Genomic DNA, 11,014 nt, shown 5'->3' with positions numbered 1-11,014 from the left:
TGATCAGCCTTTGTAATGACCAAAAAGAGAAAAGAGGAGTGTGAAGGAAAAGGAGGATAAGGAATATTTTATTATTTTTTTTCTGTGAAGAAGCTGAAAGGTAGAAGTCTAAACCACAAGGGTTTTGACTATACACCATTTCCAATTAAATGTCCCTGGGCACAGAGGACGGTGTACTTTTTCAACACTGATTTTAATCTATTTATCCCCTCTTTTTTCAGTACAGAGCCCAGGAGCTCAAGTGAGGAGGGGGCTGTGCCTGTGGTGTGGGAGTTGCAGGTCAGGGCACCATTTACAGCTCCATCGTAACCTTCCCCTAAAATCTGGGTCCCACCACTACTGCTGGAGTTTAAAAGCCATCTGTGACCTTCAGCAGGCACCAACCAGTGCCCACAACCATCCTGAGCTGCTGCAATTCCACCCTGGAGCCCTGCCAGCATCTGTATTTTGTCTGGGTGAACAAGCAAAAAATGCATTTTGAAGGGAATAATTCACTGGGCTGAGTCTCGGAATCTACAGCTTTAATGTTCTGAGAAAAATATAGAAACAGACATAAACCTGACCTGCTGGTTCCCACCAAGAGAAGAATCTCTTGTTTTCACTCTCAGCTGCAAATTCAAAGAAGGAAGCCTGGAAGATTTTCCTAAAATGTCTGAGCACGTTCAAATGAGGCAAGAACACCCAGCAGAGCGAAGAGGTGCTCATAAAGAACTTTCCTGAACATTCCATAAAATGTGAGACTCTTTGAGTATCTGCTTTTCATCCAATAGATACATTAATAAGGCATTTAACAAGCCATTCATGAAGCAGGAGATCTTTTAGGCAACGAAAATAAGAACTTCAAGCGGGCAAAACTGTGAAAGCAATCGGTGAAAGTGAAGTCGCAGGAGCGAGCAGCCCGGAGATTCAGCTGGATGATCACGTATCTCACTACAGGTATCACCAACCTATCTTTAGGCACCTTCTGGAAAAACAGCTCACTGATACCAGCTCGATCAGCCCAGGAATTTGTTTGATGTGCTTAAGAGATTGGTAACAATAGCTCCTAACGTGACTGCGTTGCGAGGTGACAGCGTTCCCTTGGAGACGGTGAATCCATCCAGCCCCGGCCAGGATCCCGGCAGGTTCCCCCTCTCCAGAGGCCGTGGAACTCCTTCCCTGGGCAGGGGCAGAGATGGGAAGATAAGCTCTGCCTGTAGACAAATAGCCCTGTGCAAGATGTGAGGATTTTATGCAGCAGCCAGACATGTCTGAAAGGTAGGAGGGTGCAAGGAGACACGAACCTGTAGTCATTGCTTGACATGCTTTGACAACAAAGATAGAGTTACAGGATTGAGTGTCTTTTTAAAATGTACCAGCCTGTGTTGCTAACGGAGCTTGCTGTGCAGGGAAAACACAGCAATTCAAACAGAGTTGCTTTTCTTGGTGTCATTGCCTGATTGCTGAAAGGAAGAGCTGTCCCAACAAAAACGTTGAGTTTGTTACGAAAATGCGTGAAAGGCACGTGGATTGAGATGTGGGCTTTGCATCGGGGCAAGTTGAATCCATGAGGAAAATATTAATTAATATGCTAAGAGTGTATTATTATGGTGATAGGACCTAAATAAGTTAATTATGTCTTTGGGGGGGCAATTTTATGAAGCATAAAGCAAGATAATTGATGCTACAGCTATCAGCGAGGATGCTTTGTAGCCATAACTTACAGGTGTGTTTGTCACTAAATTATGCTCAAAAGAACTGCTTCAAAATGTTGCATAATGCCTCATAAAACTCCTATAAAAATAATTGAAAGGTAATAGAGCATGCAAACACTGTGTCCATATCTTCTACTCTCCGAAGTTCAGGGAGTTCTCATAATAAGTGTTTGCATACAAGCAGAGCTGCTCTGGAGCAGTAAATTGTGTGCATTTGAATTGAAGCACAGCCTGAATTCTGAGTTTGCTGTCTTTTAAACACTTTCACAAATTGTGCTGGTAAGTTACCCCTGCAGTTCGTTTATGTGGATGGCTTTGGCATTTGCCACTGTCTGGGACAACATAAATAATTGGGTGTTTGGAACCTGGGAGCAAGCACTTATTTGTGCAGGTGATCTGGGCAGATCCAGAACCAGCTCTCAGAGCCTGCAAAACCTGCAGCTCTCACCCAGTGGTACAAACCCTTTCTTTTGGGAGGATTTATTGTTCTTTTCTTAGTGTCTCTAGTTAGAATATTTTCTATTCTTTAAAGATGATCTTAAAACACATTTGATTTGGTTCCTTCCTCTAGAATGGTCCACATTTTTCACTTCCATAGTATCAGGACTGAATGAAGTGAGAGCATTTTGCTGTTAAATGAGAACCTGAGCAGACTTTACAGAGATCAACCACACGGGAGCAGGGGCCTTTCCATCAGATATGGGCTGTGATTTGGTGGGATGTAGCAAGCACCACGGGAATTCTGACTCTGGATATGTGAAGAGTTAGTATAAATAGCCCTGATACTTGCTCCCAAACCTTTTATCCAGGGCACTTCAGATTTAAGGGGAAAGCTAAGCCTGCTCGAGGATGCTGATTCCTGAAGAGCAGCTGGGGATAAGGCTGTGGGAATTTAGACCAGAGCCCAAAACTGCTGAAAAGGCTGGGACAAAAAGCTTTTCAAATCCCAAATGCAAGAGTTTGCTCATAAACTCCTTTATCTTTGCTCCTCTTTATCTGAGCTTCCCATTTTGTGCGTGGCAGAGCTGAACCTGTGCTGTAGAGCCTCAGATGTTTGTGCATCCAGGCTGCTGCTCCATCAGGAGAAAGGAGTCCTTTGACTGACACTCCTTTTTTAGCAGCCAAATATCTGAAATATACACAGGAGGGACTTTTCCACTCTGTTTCTCATTCAGTATCTGTCACTGGTGTCGTTTCAGAAGTAGCTCAGCTTTGGCTCTTCAAAGTCTTCCCTGGGTTTTTAATGTACCCTCCTCTTAAAGGCAGCTGGAGTCACACTGCAGTCAGGAGACCTGGAACATTCTGGGCTCTCTGGAAACGTGGCCAGGGTGTCAGGGAGAGGAGGAGAACATCTCACAGCCACACAGCTGACACTGACTTCTCCATGAGGTGGGACTTTGATCAGGAGATCAGCAGGGCATGATTTTCCGAGGAATGCCCTGATATCTCCTCAGCCACCTCCTGAAAAAGGCAGGAGCAGTTCTGCTCTCGTTCCTGACAGTTTGCAAAACACTTCAGGCACTGAATTCCTCACTGGGACTTCCACTGAGGAGAATAATGTAAAATACAAAGGGTTAGCCATGAGTGCTTCCAGTTACCCCACACTCTGTGCTCCCTCTTGCCAGCTCACATGGAGCCCTCCAGACTTCAAGGTGCCTGCAGAGAATTGTTTGGTACAATTTTGTGGGGTTTTGTTTATTATTGAGATATAAAAAAAAAAAATTGTACCTGGATTTGGTGTAGCCATGATAAGAAATGGACTGAGGGCTGGTCTCAGGAATTAGAAGTTGGTCACACACAAGAATTTTTTCCCCCATTACCTTTTGAAGTTTCCTTTCCAAACCTCTGTTATAGAATTCTTAAAATATAGTCAAGTACCTCTGCTTAAAAGAGATCATAAATACTCCCCACACCCCCCAAAAAGAGGGAGCATGGAGGAATGCAATTGCCACAGAGGGTTTCCATTAGTGAAATTAATTCTCCTCCCATAAGAATTTAGGTCCATGATTTATGATAACCACCAATTTCTCACTGCAGGCGAAGTGAGAGGAAATGACTCAGCCTGGACAGACATCATGAATCTAATTTTTTTTTCCCTTAATGCTTGACATAATCTAGTGTGCTGCTCCCAGAGGTGTCATTGGAGATTCATATCCAGCCGAAGGGCCTCACAATCAAGGCAGGAAATTTTGTTCCTTTCATGTATTGTGCGATCTGTAATTGCTGGGAATTGCATCCTGCCTCATTCATTGCCATTCCCTTTGCATCAATTTTGCAGCAAAATGGGAAGGTAAACAAAGCAAGGCAGAGAAAAGCTGTGTGGCACTTGCTCCTCCAGAAAAATCTTCTGTGACATAATGTGGGGGTCCAGCTGGTGCTTATTAAATTCAGGCAGTTTGGAGATGAAAGATGTTTCTTTCTGTCACTCCTTCCCATGGAAATTTCACTACCCACCTGATATCCATCACTTTTTTTTTTTTTTTTTTTTAATTTTTTTTGGGAACTTTAAGTTTTATTTGCCATCATCGATACAGGATTTTGTGAGTGGGTTTCCTGCCAGGAGATCAGAAGAGATATCATGTTAAATGGTTCAGCTAAAATGTTTTATCCCACATTTCCAGGGGCTGGGAGTTTATATTCCTGTCTCAGCAGAGGAGGTAGTATCTAGCTGAGAGGAAGGTAGGTTTTGAAAAGTCTTGCAGTTATAAATAGTGATTTGAATACATCCTAAAAGATCACTCCCAAACTGAGAAAAATAACAGATCTTTTTCTTAAATACGAAAGAATTTCTACAAATTTCTTTGGTCTGATCTCATTTAATATACAAGGAGGTAAAAGCAGAACGAACACCAAGATAGAGCTAAACAAGAATTATTCCCAGCACTTTTTTATTTTCTGGGGTGTTTTTTTTTTTTGCTGTTTACCCAATGTAAATCCTCTTTTCCCAGGGCTGCTGTGTGTGAACTCCTGCTGCTCTGTTCCACACACATCCCACCAGGGGCTGTTTGCCTGCAGGTGACCTCAAAGAGTGTCTCAGAAAATAGATGTTATTTTCCAAAATGCTTCCTGGAAGTCACCTACAGCTCACTGGGGCTGGTCTGACCCCGTTAAAACCCCAGCACAGAGCAGAAGGGAGGAGAGCTGCTTCTCAGAGCTGTTCCTGCCCAGTTGCAGGTCACCAGGACACACAAGGGTTTGCCAACAATCTGTAATTGTCCATTTTAACCACTGCTCTCCTTAACCTGTTACTCCCACTATGTTACTCTTTGCCTTCCTCCCCAAACCATTTCAAAGCTGCATTTTTATTCTGTATTTCTGCTCCTGACTCCAGTTGTTTTATGATGCTGACTGACAGCTGAGGCTCCCTGGCAAGAGCTCCCCGAGTCTGTAGAGCAAACGTCAAATTACAGCGCTGGATGCACACCCTGGCTAAATTAAATCATTGTTTTCAAGTATTCTCTGGTAAATTCCTAAATTGCAGCTGACAGCCTTCAATTCTTCAATCCCTCTGAAGCACAATTGGAGAAATTGCCCCATTTGGGCTGTATAAAATGTGACTTTTGGAAGAGTTTCTAGGCAAGGGAGAGAGCATGAAGACGTCTGCAAGCTGGAGGTTGGACTTGGTAACCTTGGAGGTCTTTCCCATCACTAATGATTCTGTAATTTGAATTCTCTGTTGAACAAAGATCAGCTTTTCTCCAGATCTCTGAGAATCCCCTAGGACACACCCAAGAGATTAAAATAAATATACTAATATTAATAAAATAATGAGTTAAAACACATGTACGATGGAATAAAATAAACTGAGGTATCTTTTCATCCAACCCACATCCATAAAATCAGGACTCTCCTGGGTAGCAGGGAACAAACACTTTGTGCTGTTGAACAAGCTCAGCTCTCCATTTTCTCCAGGACTCAGCTGTTCTAACAAACTGCCAGTAAATTCCTCTTCCTGATGTTCAGACACATCTGTGCAAGGCTCCTGTGTGTGAGGAAATGCAGCTCAGGTGAGGGGTGAGGGGCTTGCCCATGGTTTGGCCTCAGGTTGTGGCTGCTGACAAGTCCAACCCTGAGCTGTTCTGTATTCTCTCTAATTATTTTCTGCAATTATAAAGCAAAACCAATACAATTTGCATTTCTCTGGACAGAATCTACACTGGCTTGACATCTCCTCTCTAGTTCCTCAGGTCTGACCACGAGCAATCAGAAGTTCTTTCAATCCTATTCCTCCCGCTGCTCCATCCTTAGTGATGCACACAACATTGCACCGGTTTTACCCCAAACCAGAGGAATCCTCGGGCAGAGCTGGGACTCCAGGCTTCCTTTCCCAGTAAGTGTTGGGTTCCCCAGTCTGATTGCAGCTCTGTAGAGAAGAGACATCGACAAAGAGGAGCTAAGGCAGAAATCTCTTCCTCAGCTTTGAGGTGGATTTTGGTTACCTCCTTTTATCCTCCCAAACTGGGGTGGAATTCAAACAATTCTGCTCTTTGGGGTCAGCTGTGGCAGGGGATTTGCCCTGGAGCTCTGAGCACCAAACTGCTGCCCTGGGCAGGTGGATAATGAGCCCTGAGAAGATTCCCCAAAATCTGAGCCAATTGATCTGAGTTAACCAGGATGAGCTGCAGCAAACTCCATCAACCACGAATCCCCACAGCATTCACCATTCCTGCTCCTGGCTCTGACCGGGGGATTTCTGCTGCAATACGGCCAGAAATAAAAGAAAGCACAATGTCAGAGCCTCAGGAGCTTTTACTGATTCTTTTATATCTTTATTTTGCCTTTTTTAAAGCTTCCTTCTGACTCCTTCAAGTACCTTGGCTGGTGTGACATAGAAGAACACGGCGTTCGAGGAGATCAGCTCCGCTCTCCCCGAGTGAGGGAAGGTAAAGATCAAAAAGACACTGACATTTCAGCCCTAACTCTATTGAGTCCAAGAGTACATCCTTAAAAGTGATGAGCTTAAATCATGGAGTTTGCCATTCTTTTGAAAAGGGGCAGGATTTCATCTCAGGGTGCCCATACTTGCTTTTTTAAAAAATCATCAGGAAATTACCCTTTATAGTTTCCAAAATGAAAAACAACTGCCTGAACTGCAAATTGAGAGTGTTTAGTATTAATGTGGTGCTGATTACTTCTCTCCAAAGTTCATTATCATTTGACAGCTCAGAATGCAGTAGCCAAAGAGCCAAACAAGAAAACAAGAGGGAAACCCAGTCCTGCAAACAGTGGCACTTCTATTGTATTTAGGACTGAATTGGCTCAATTACAATCTAGAGACACACTTAAGAACAGATGGGGCTAAAAATCCAGTATTTGCATGTTTGGGAGTCAACAGCAGAAAGTTTCCAGCCTGTCCTTGCTTTAATCAGGAATTTGAAGGTGTCCATAGCTCTAAACATTTCATTAAGGCTTTGAGGCTCCAGAATGTGTCTGTGTCAAAAAAACCAGCCTTGGAGTGGGGCTGCTGATCCTTGTCCCTGCCCTGGAAGCTGCAAATTGTCCTTTCTCAGGACAATCAAAGGCTAACTCATAGCATGGCAAGGAAGAAGAAGGATTTTAGATCCTTATGAACAACCCTTCAGAAACAGTTTTCATTGTGAGCTGTAGCAGATCTGTCCTTTACCAGCCATGCACAAAATCACCACGGCTGTAGATTGCTGGCTGAATTACGGGCCTGGAAATGGTAGAAAAATCTTCCCATTAATTTATATCTCAGGAACCTGGAAACTTACAGACCTATAATATTATACACATTTCTTCATTACAGAATCTTCCCAGCAATTTTTATATATATATTCTTCCAGCAAGAGACTAAGTGCCAGTTCTGTATCACTGAAATCTGTAAATCTTTTTCTCTGACCAGGGCCCTCAGAAGAAGAGCTGTTTTTCAGAAAAGAAGAGCATACTCTGAAAAAAAGGAAACAAATAACTGAGACAGAGAAATGGGAAAAGAGGCTTCAAGAGAACTGGGAAAACTGTGCTGTAAAACTTTCTCATTAACCCTTTGGACTGTAGTTGTAAGAAGAACAAATGTAGAAGCCCAGTGATGATGTGCTGGCTGCTCACTGCATTTAATAGGTTTAAACCTGTTGTAAGGAAGGTGTCCCTGGCTATGGCAGGGGGTGGAATTGGATGGATTCTAAATCCCCTGCCAGCCCAGACTGTTCTGTGAGGACTCTATGAATATTTATAGCTGGCTGCTGCACAGCATTTTGGTGCCAGATGAGTTTAGAAGCCAAACCAATAAGCCACAGTCAGTCCTGCTCTGTCCCCACACACTGGTAACCCCCTCAGAGAGGAAGAAGGAGATGGACACTAAAATTCGTGATTGAGAGATGGTTTCTTTCTTCCTTTCAAAGAATTAAGGAGCCCATCATTATGATTCTGAGGTGAATTTGGCACTTGGCACCGCCAATTGTTATAACAGCAGCAGCATAAAATACATTCTAATTTTAACTACCTCTGGCTAATTCTACATTTAATGATAAAGCTATTACAAAGCAAGTGGGGAAAAAAAAAAGAAAAAAAAAGTGATTTCTCTTATTTTTCCCTTCCCAGGAGCTGAACCTTTCCTTCCAGGACCTGGGTGATCTTTACCAGGTGGAAAACTTCAAAAGAATCCTCCGAAGATTAATTCGGGTGGAAAAGCTTTGGTTGGTGGACAATTCCTTGACAGACCTCAGTGCCATAAGGTTGCCAAGGTAGACAAAATGTCCTGTTTCTATTTTTATGTAATACCACAGAAATCAAAATTTTACTGGGGTGACAGCTGGAGCAGGCTCTTGAGAACTGCCAAATCTGCTTTTGGGGGGGTTCTGGATTGAGAATCCATCAGTTTGATTCTGTTCTGAGCTCATGCCATCCCCAGTGAGGAGATCAGATAATGTCCCCTTTATTCCTGGGGATTAATTAATGAGTCTTGTCAGCTTCAGGGAGATCTGTGCCAAAAGGGGAGGCTGCTGAACACAGATCTCTGTGAAGAGATGTGGAACAAAACCCAAGCAGAGAGGCCAAGCATGACCATGACAACCACAAATTTATTTTGCCATCCATCTGTTGCTACTCTGCTGTTGTGATTTTAGGTGTATGGAGAGTTGTGGTGTTGAGAACAGAAATAATGATGCATCTGTTGTACAATATATAAAGAAATTAGGGGATATAAAGTGTAGGGATGTGATCTGGCAGTCCATGACTAGGCAAAAATAGCACAAATGTAAAAGCAGTGTGTAAAAGCCATCCCTGCTGTAGGGATTCTGTCCCAGATGTGATAGTGATGCCATACCCTTTGTACTTTACAGATGCAGAGAGCTAAATGTAAATAAAAACCACTTTACATCCTTCAAACAGCTGCCAAAGATCCCTCAGATTCAGCACTTATCCCTCGCTGAAAATAACATCACGACCCTAGGGGGGATTTCAGACTTCAGACACACTCCACTTGAATCCCTCATCCTCAGGAGGAATCCCTGTGAGTTCCAGGAAAGATACAGACAACTGTAAGTCTGACCCTCCCATGGCTAACAAAAGTGATGAACACAAATAAATGTTTGCCAGAGTTTCAAAGGAATAGGATCTCAATTCCAGCAAGCTTTCTAAAGGATCTTTTTATTTCCCTGTAGTTACAACGCTCTGAAACGCTTCAGGAACGTGGGTTAGTGAGCTATCAGGTGATAAAAGCCCCAAAATATTCAGAAACTGCCTATGATGCTTTTTAATGGCATGACTGGCAGTTCTGGAACTGAACTAAACCCATGGATCAGCTTTAGAGACAGTGAGCAGGGCAGACAAATTAGATTCCCTTTTATTAATAGAAACTACCTATTACTCAAACCCTCTTCAGTCTCATTGCATCCTTGGTGGGTTCTGCAAGGAGCCTGAATTGCATTACGTGTCAGAGATGGAATCAGGAGGATGTCTCAAAAGACAGGAGCAAAAGCAGCAGAAAATTAAGTTCCCTTCATTTGATTTTTCTGGATTCCCCCCTGTCCCCGTGGCAGGGCTGTGGAAGCTGCTCTGCCCTCAGCAGTGAAAATCCTGCTGCCTTCCAGGCTTTGGGATGTGCTGGAGATTAAACAGAGCAGCCTCAGACACTGGAAATGGAAATTCTAATCCAAGACATTACAATGCAGGGAAATTCAGGAGAATATCATCTATTCTAAGTCTCATTCTTAGGAAATCTGCATGGTTGCATGTTTTCCCCCACTACAAACACAGCCAGGTGTTGATATTTTAAAGATAAACCTTGTAGAGTGTGTCTGAAATGGGACACACTCCTCCCATCGCTTCCTGGGAGGGGGGAAAAAAGAGAGGAGAAGTTGAAAAGAAGTGTTTGATGAAAACCTTTCTGAGTTCCCAATATGTTTTCCTTTAGCCCTGTGGCAGTGTGGGGTGATGCTGGTGCTTTCTCAAGGCAGGGAGGCAGATATCAGCATGGAAGGGGAAAAGTAAATTTGAAATGATGGATTTCACATTTTATTTGCATCTCTAAAAGTCCAGGAGAGCAAAAGCAGAAAACCACCTTTTAAAAATTCTTAATTGTGTTTCTGCTCTCAATCTGCCAGTTCTCAGGACAATTAAATATTGGTATTATTTGGTATAACTCTGGTGTTACGTTCAATCTCAGCACTGGGATTCTTGAAGTGCTTTATTGAGTCTGAGGATATAAAAGTGGTGCAATAGGGTGAAATCTGAGAGTTTTAATTAGCTCTTTATCAGATAAATTCTGCAACAAATGCCAAATCAAGATTTCCAACAACCCAAATCTATTTTAGATAAGTTTGAATCCACTGTTTCTTTTTTATCAGTGTCTGTATGGTTCTCAACATTTCCCAAGCTTATTTTTCTCAATTTCTGTTTTTTTCTTTTGTCTCTCTTTAAGTGTGTTCTCCAATTTGCCAAACCTGAAAATACTGGATGGTATCCCAAAACTGCCAGAGGACTGTTCACCCCCTGATGTCAGGTTTTTTTACAGAATGTGTACTATACTCTAGCACTGTATTTTTGCAGCATCACAACTGTGCTACAACCACCTTGCTTAAAAGAGACAATAAATCCTGCTCATGGAAGTTCTATTTATTTTTTTTTTTAACTTGTCAAAGAGATATTGAAACAGAAATAAAACCTTTTTGAGTGCATTTGTGATACCAAGTGAGTTTGGAGATGGATATGCTAATAAGACATAATGTTATACTGAATATCATGAGTTTGGTGTATTAAAAATAGAGTGTGATTTTCTCATCTAGGAGCTCTGTGTCGACAGCACCTCACAATTACTGACTCCCACTGCATTTAATTAAAACATATCCAAGCTCAGACCCCAA

The 11,014-nt window shown here is 42.6% G+C and overlaps 1 protein-coding gene across 1 annotated transcript; it reads left to right on the top strand.

Moving 5' to 3' along the window:
- The first annotated feature begins 975 nt into the window (after positions 1-975).
- Positions 976-10,750, top strand: LOC131581640 (uncharacterized). Its single transcript, XM_058844132.1, has 7 exons — positions 976-1,257; positions 5,874-6,024; positions 6,484-6,577; positions 7,558-7,676; positions 8,253-8,395; positions 8,993-9,190; positions 10,573-10,750. The coding sequence occupies exons 1-7, from the start codon at positions 1,232-1,234 to the stop codon at positions 10,682-10,684; spliced, it is 843 nt and encodes a 280-aa protein (XP_058700115.1). The 5' UTR covers positions 976-1,231; the 3' UTR covers positions 10,685-10,750.
- The last annotated feature ends 264 nt before the right edge of the window (positions 10,751-11,014 follow it).

The sequence above is a fragment of the Poecile atricapillus genome, chromosome 8 (genome assembly GCF_030490865.1).
Source record: "Poecile atricapillus isolate bPoeAtr1 chromosome 8, bPoeAtr1.hap1, whole genome shotgun sequence".
In the NCBI taxonomy this organism is placed as follows: domain Eukaryota; kingdom Metazoa; phylum Chordata; class Aves; order Passeriformes; family Paridae; genus Poecile; species Poecile atricapillus.
The sequence above is the reverse complement of the archived record's forward strand: the minus strand, read 5'-3'. Positions and strand labels throughout refer to the sequence as shown.

Excerpts from the sequence above, each read along its gene's own strand:
- LOC131581640 (XM_058844132.1), top strand. The coding sequence starts at position 1,232 with ATGCAGCAGCCAGACATGTCTGAAAG. Across the intron at positions 6,578-7,557 it reads CTCTCCCCGAGTGAGGGAAG|GGCCCTCAGAAGAAGAGCTG; the intron begins GTAAAGATCAAA and ends TTCTCTGACCAG. Across the intron at positions 7,677-8,252 it reads AGAACTGGGAAAACTGTGCT|GAGCTGAACCTTTCCTTCCA; the intron begins GTAAAACTTTCT and ends TTCCCTTCCCAG.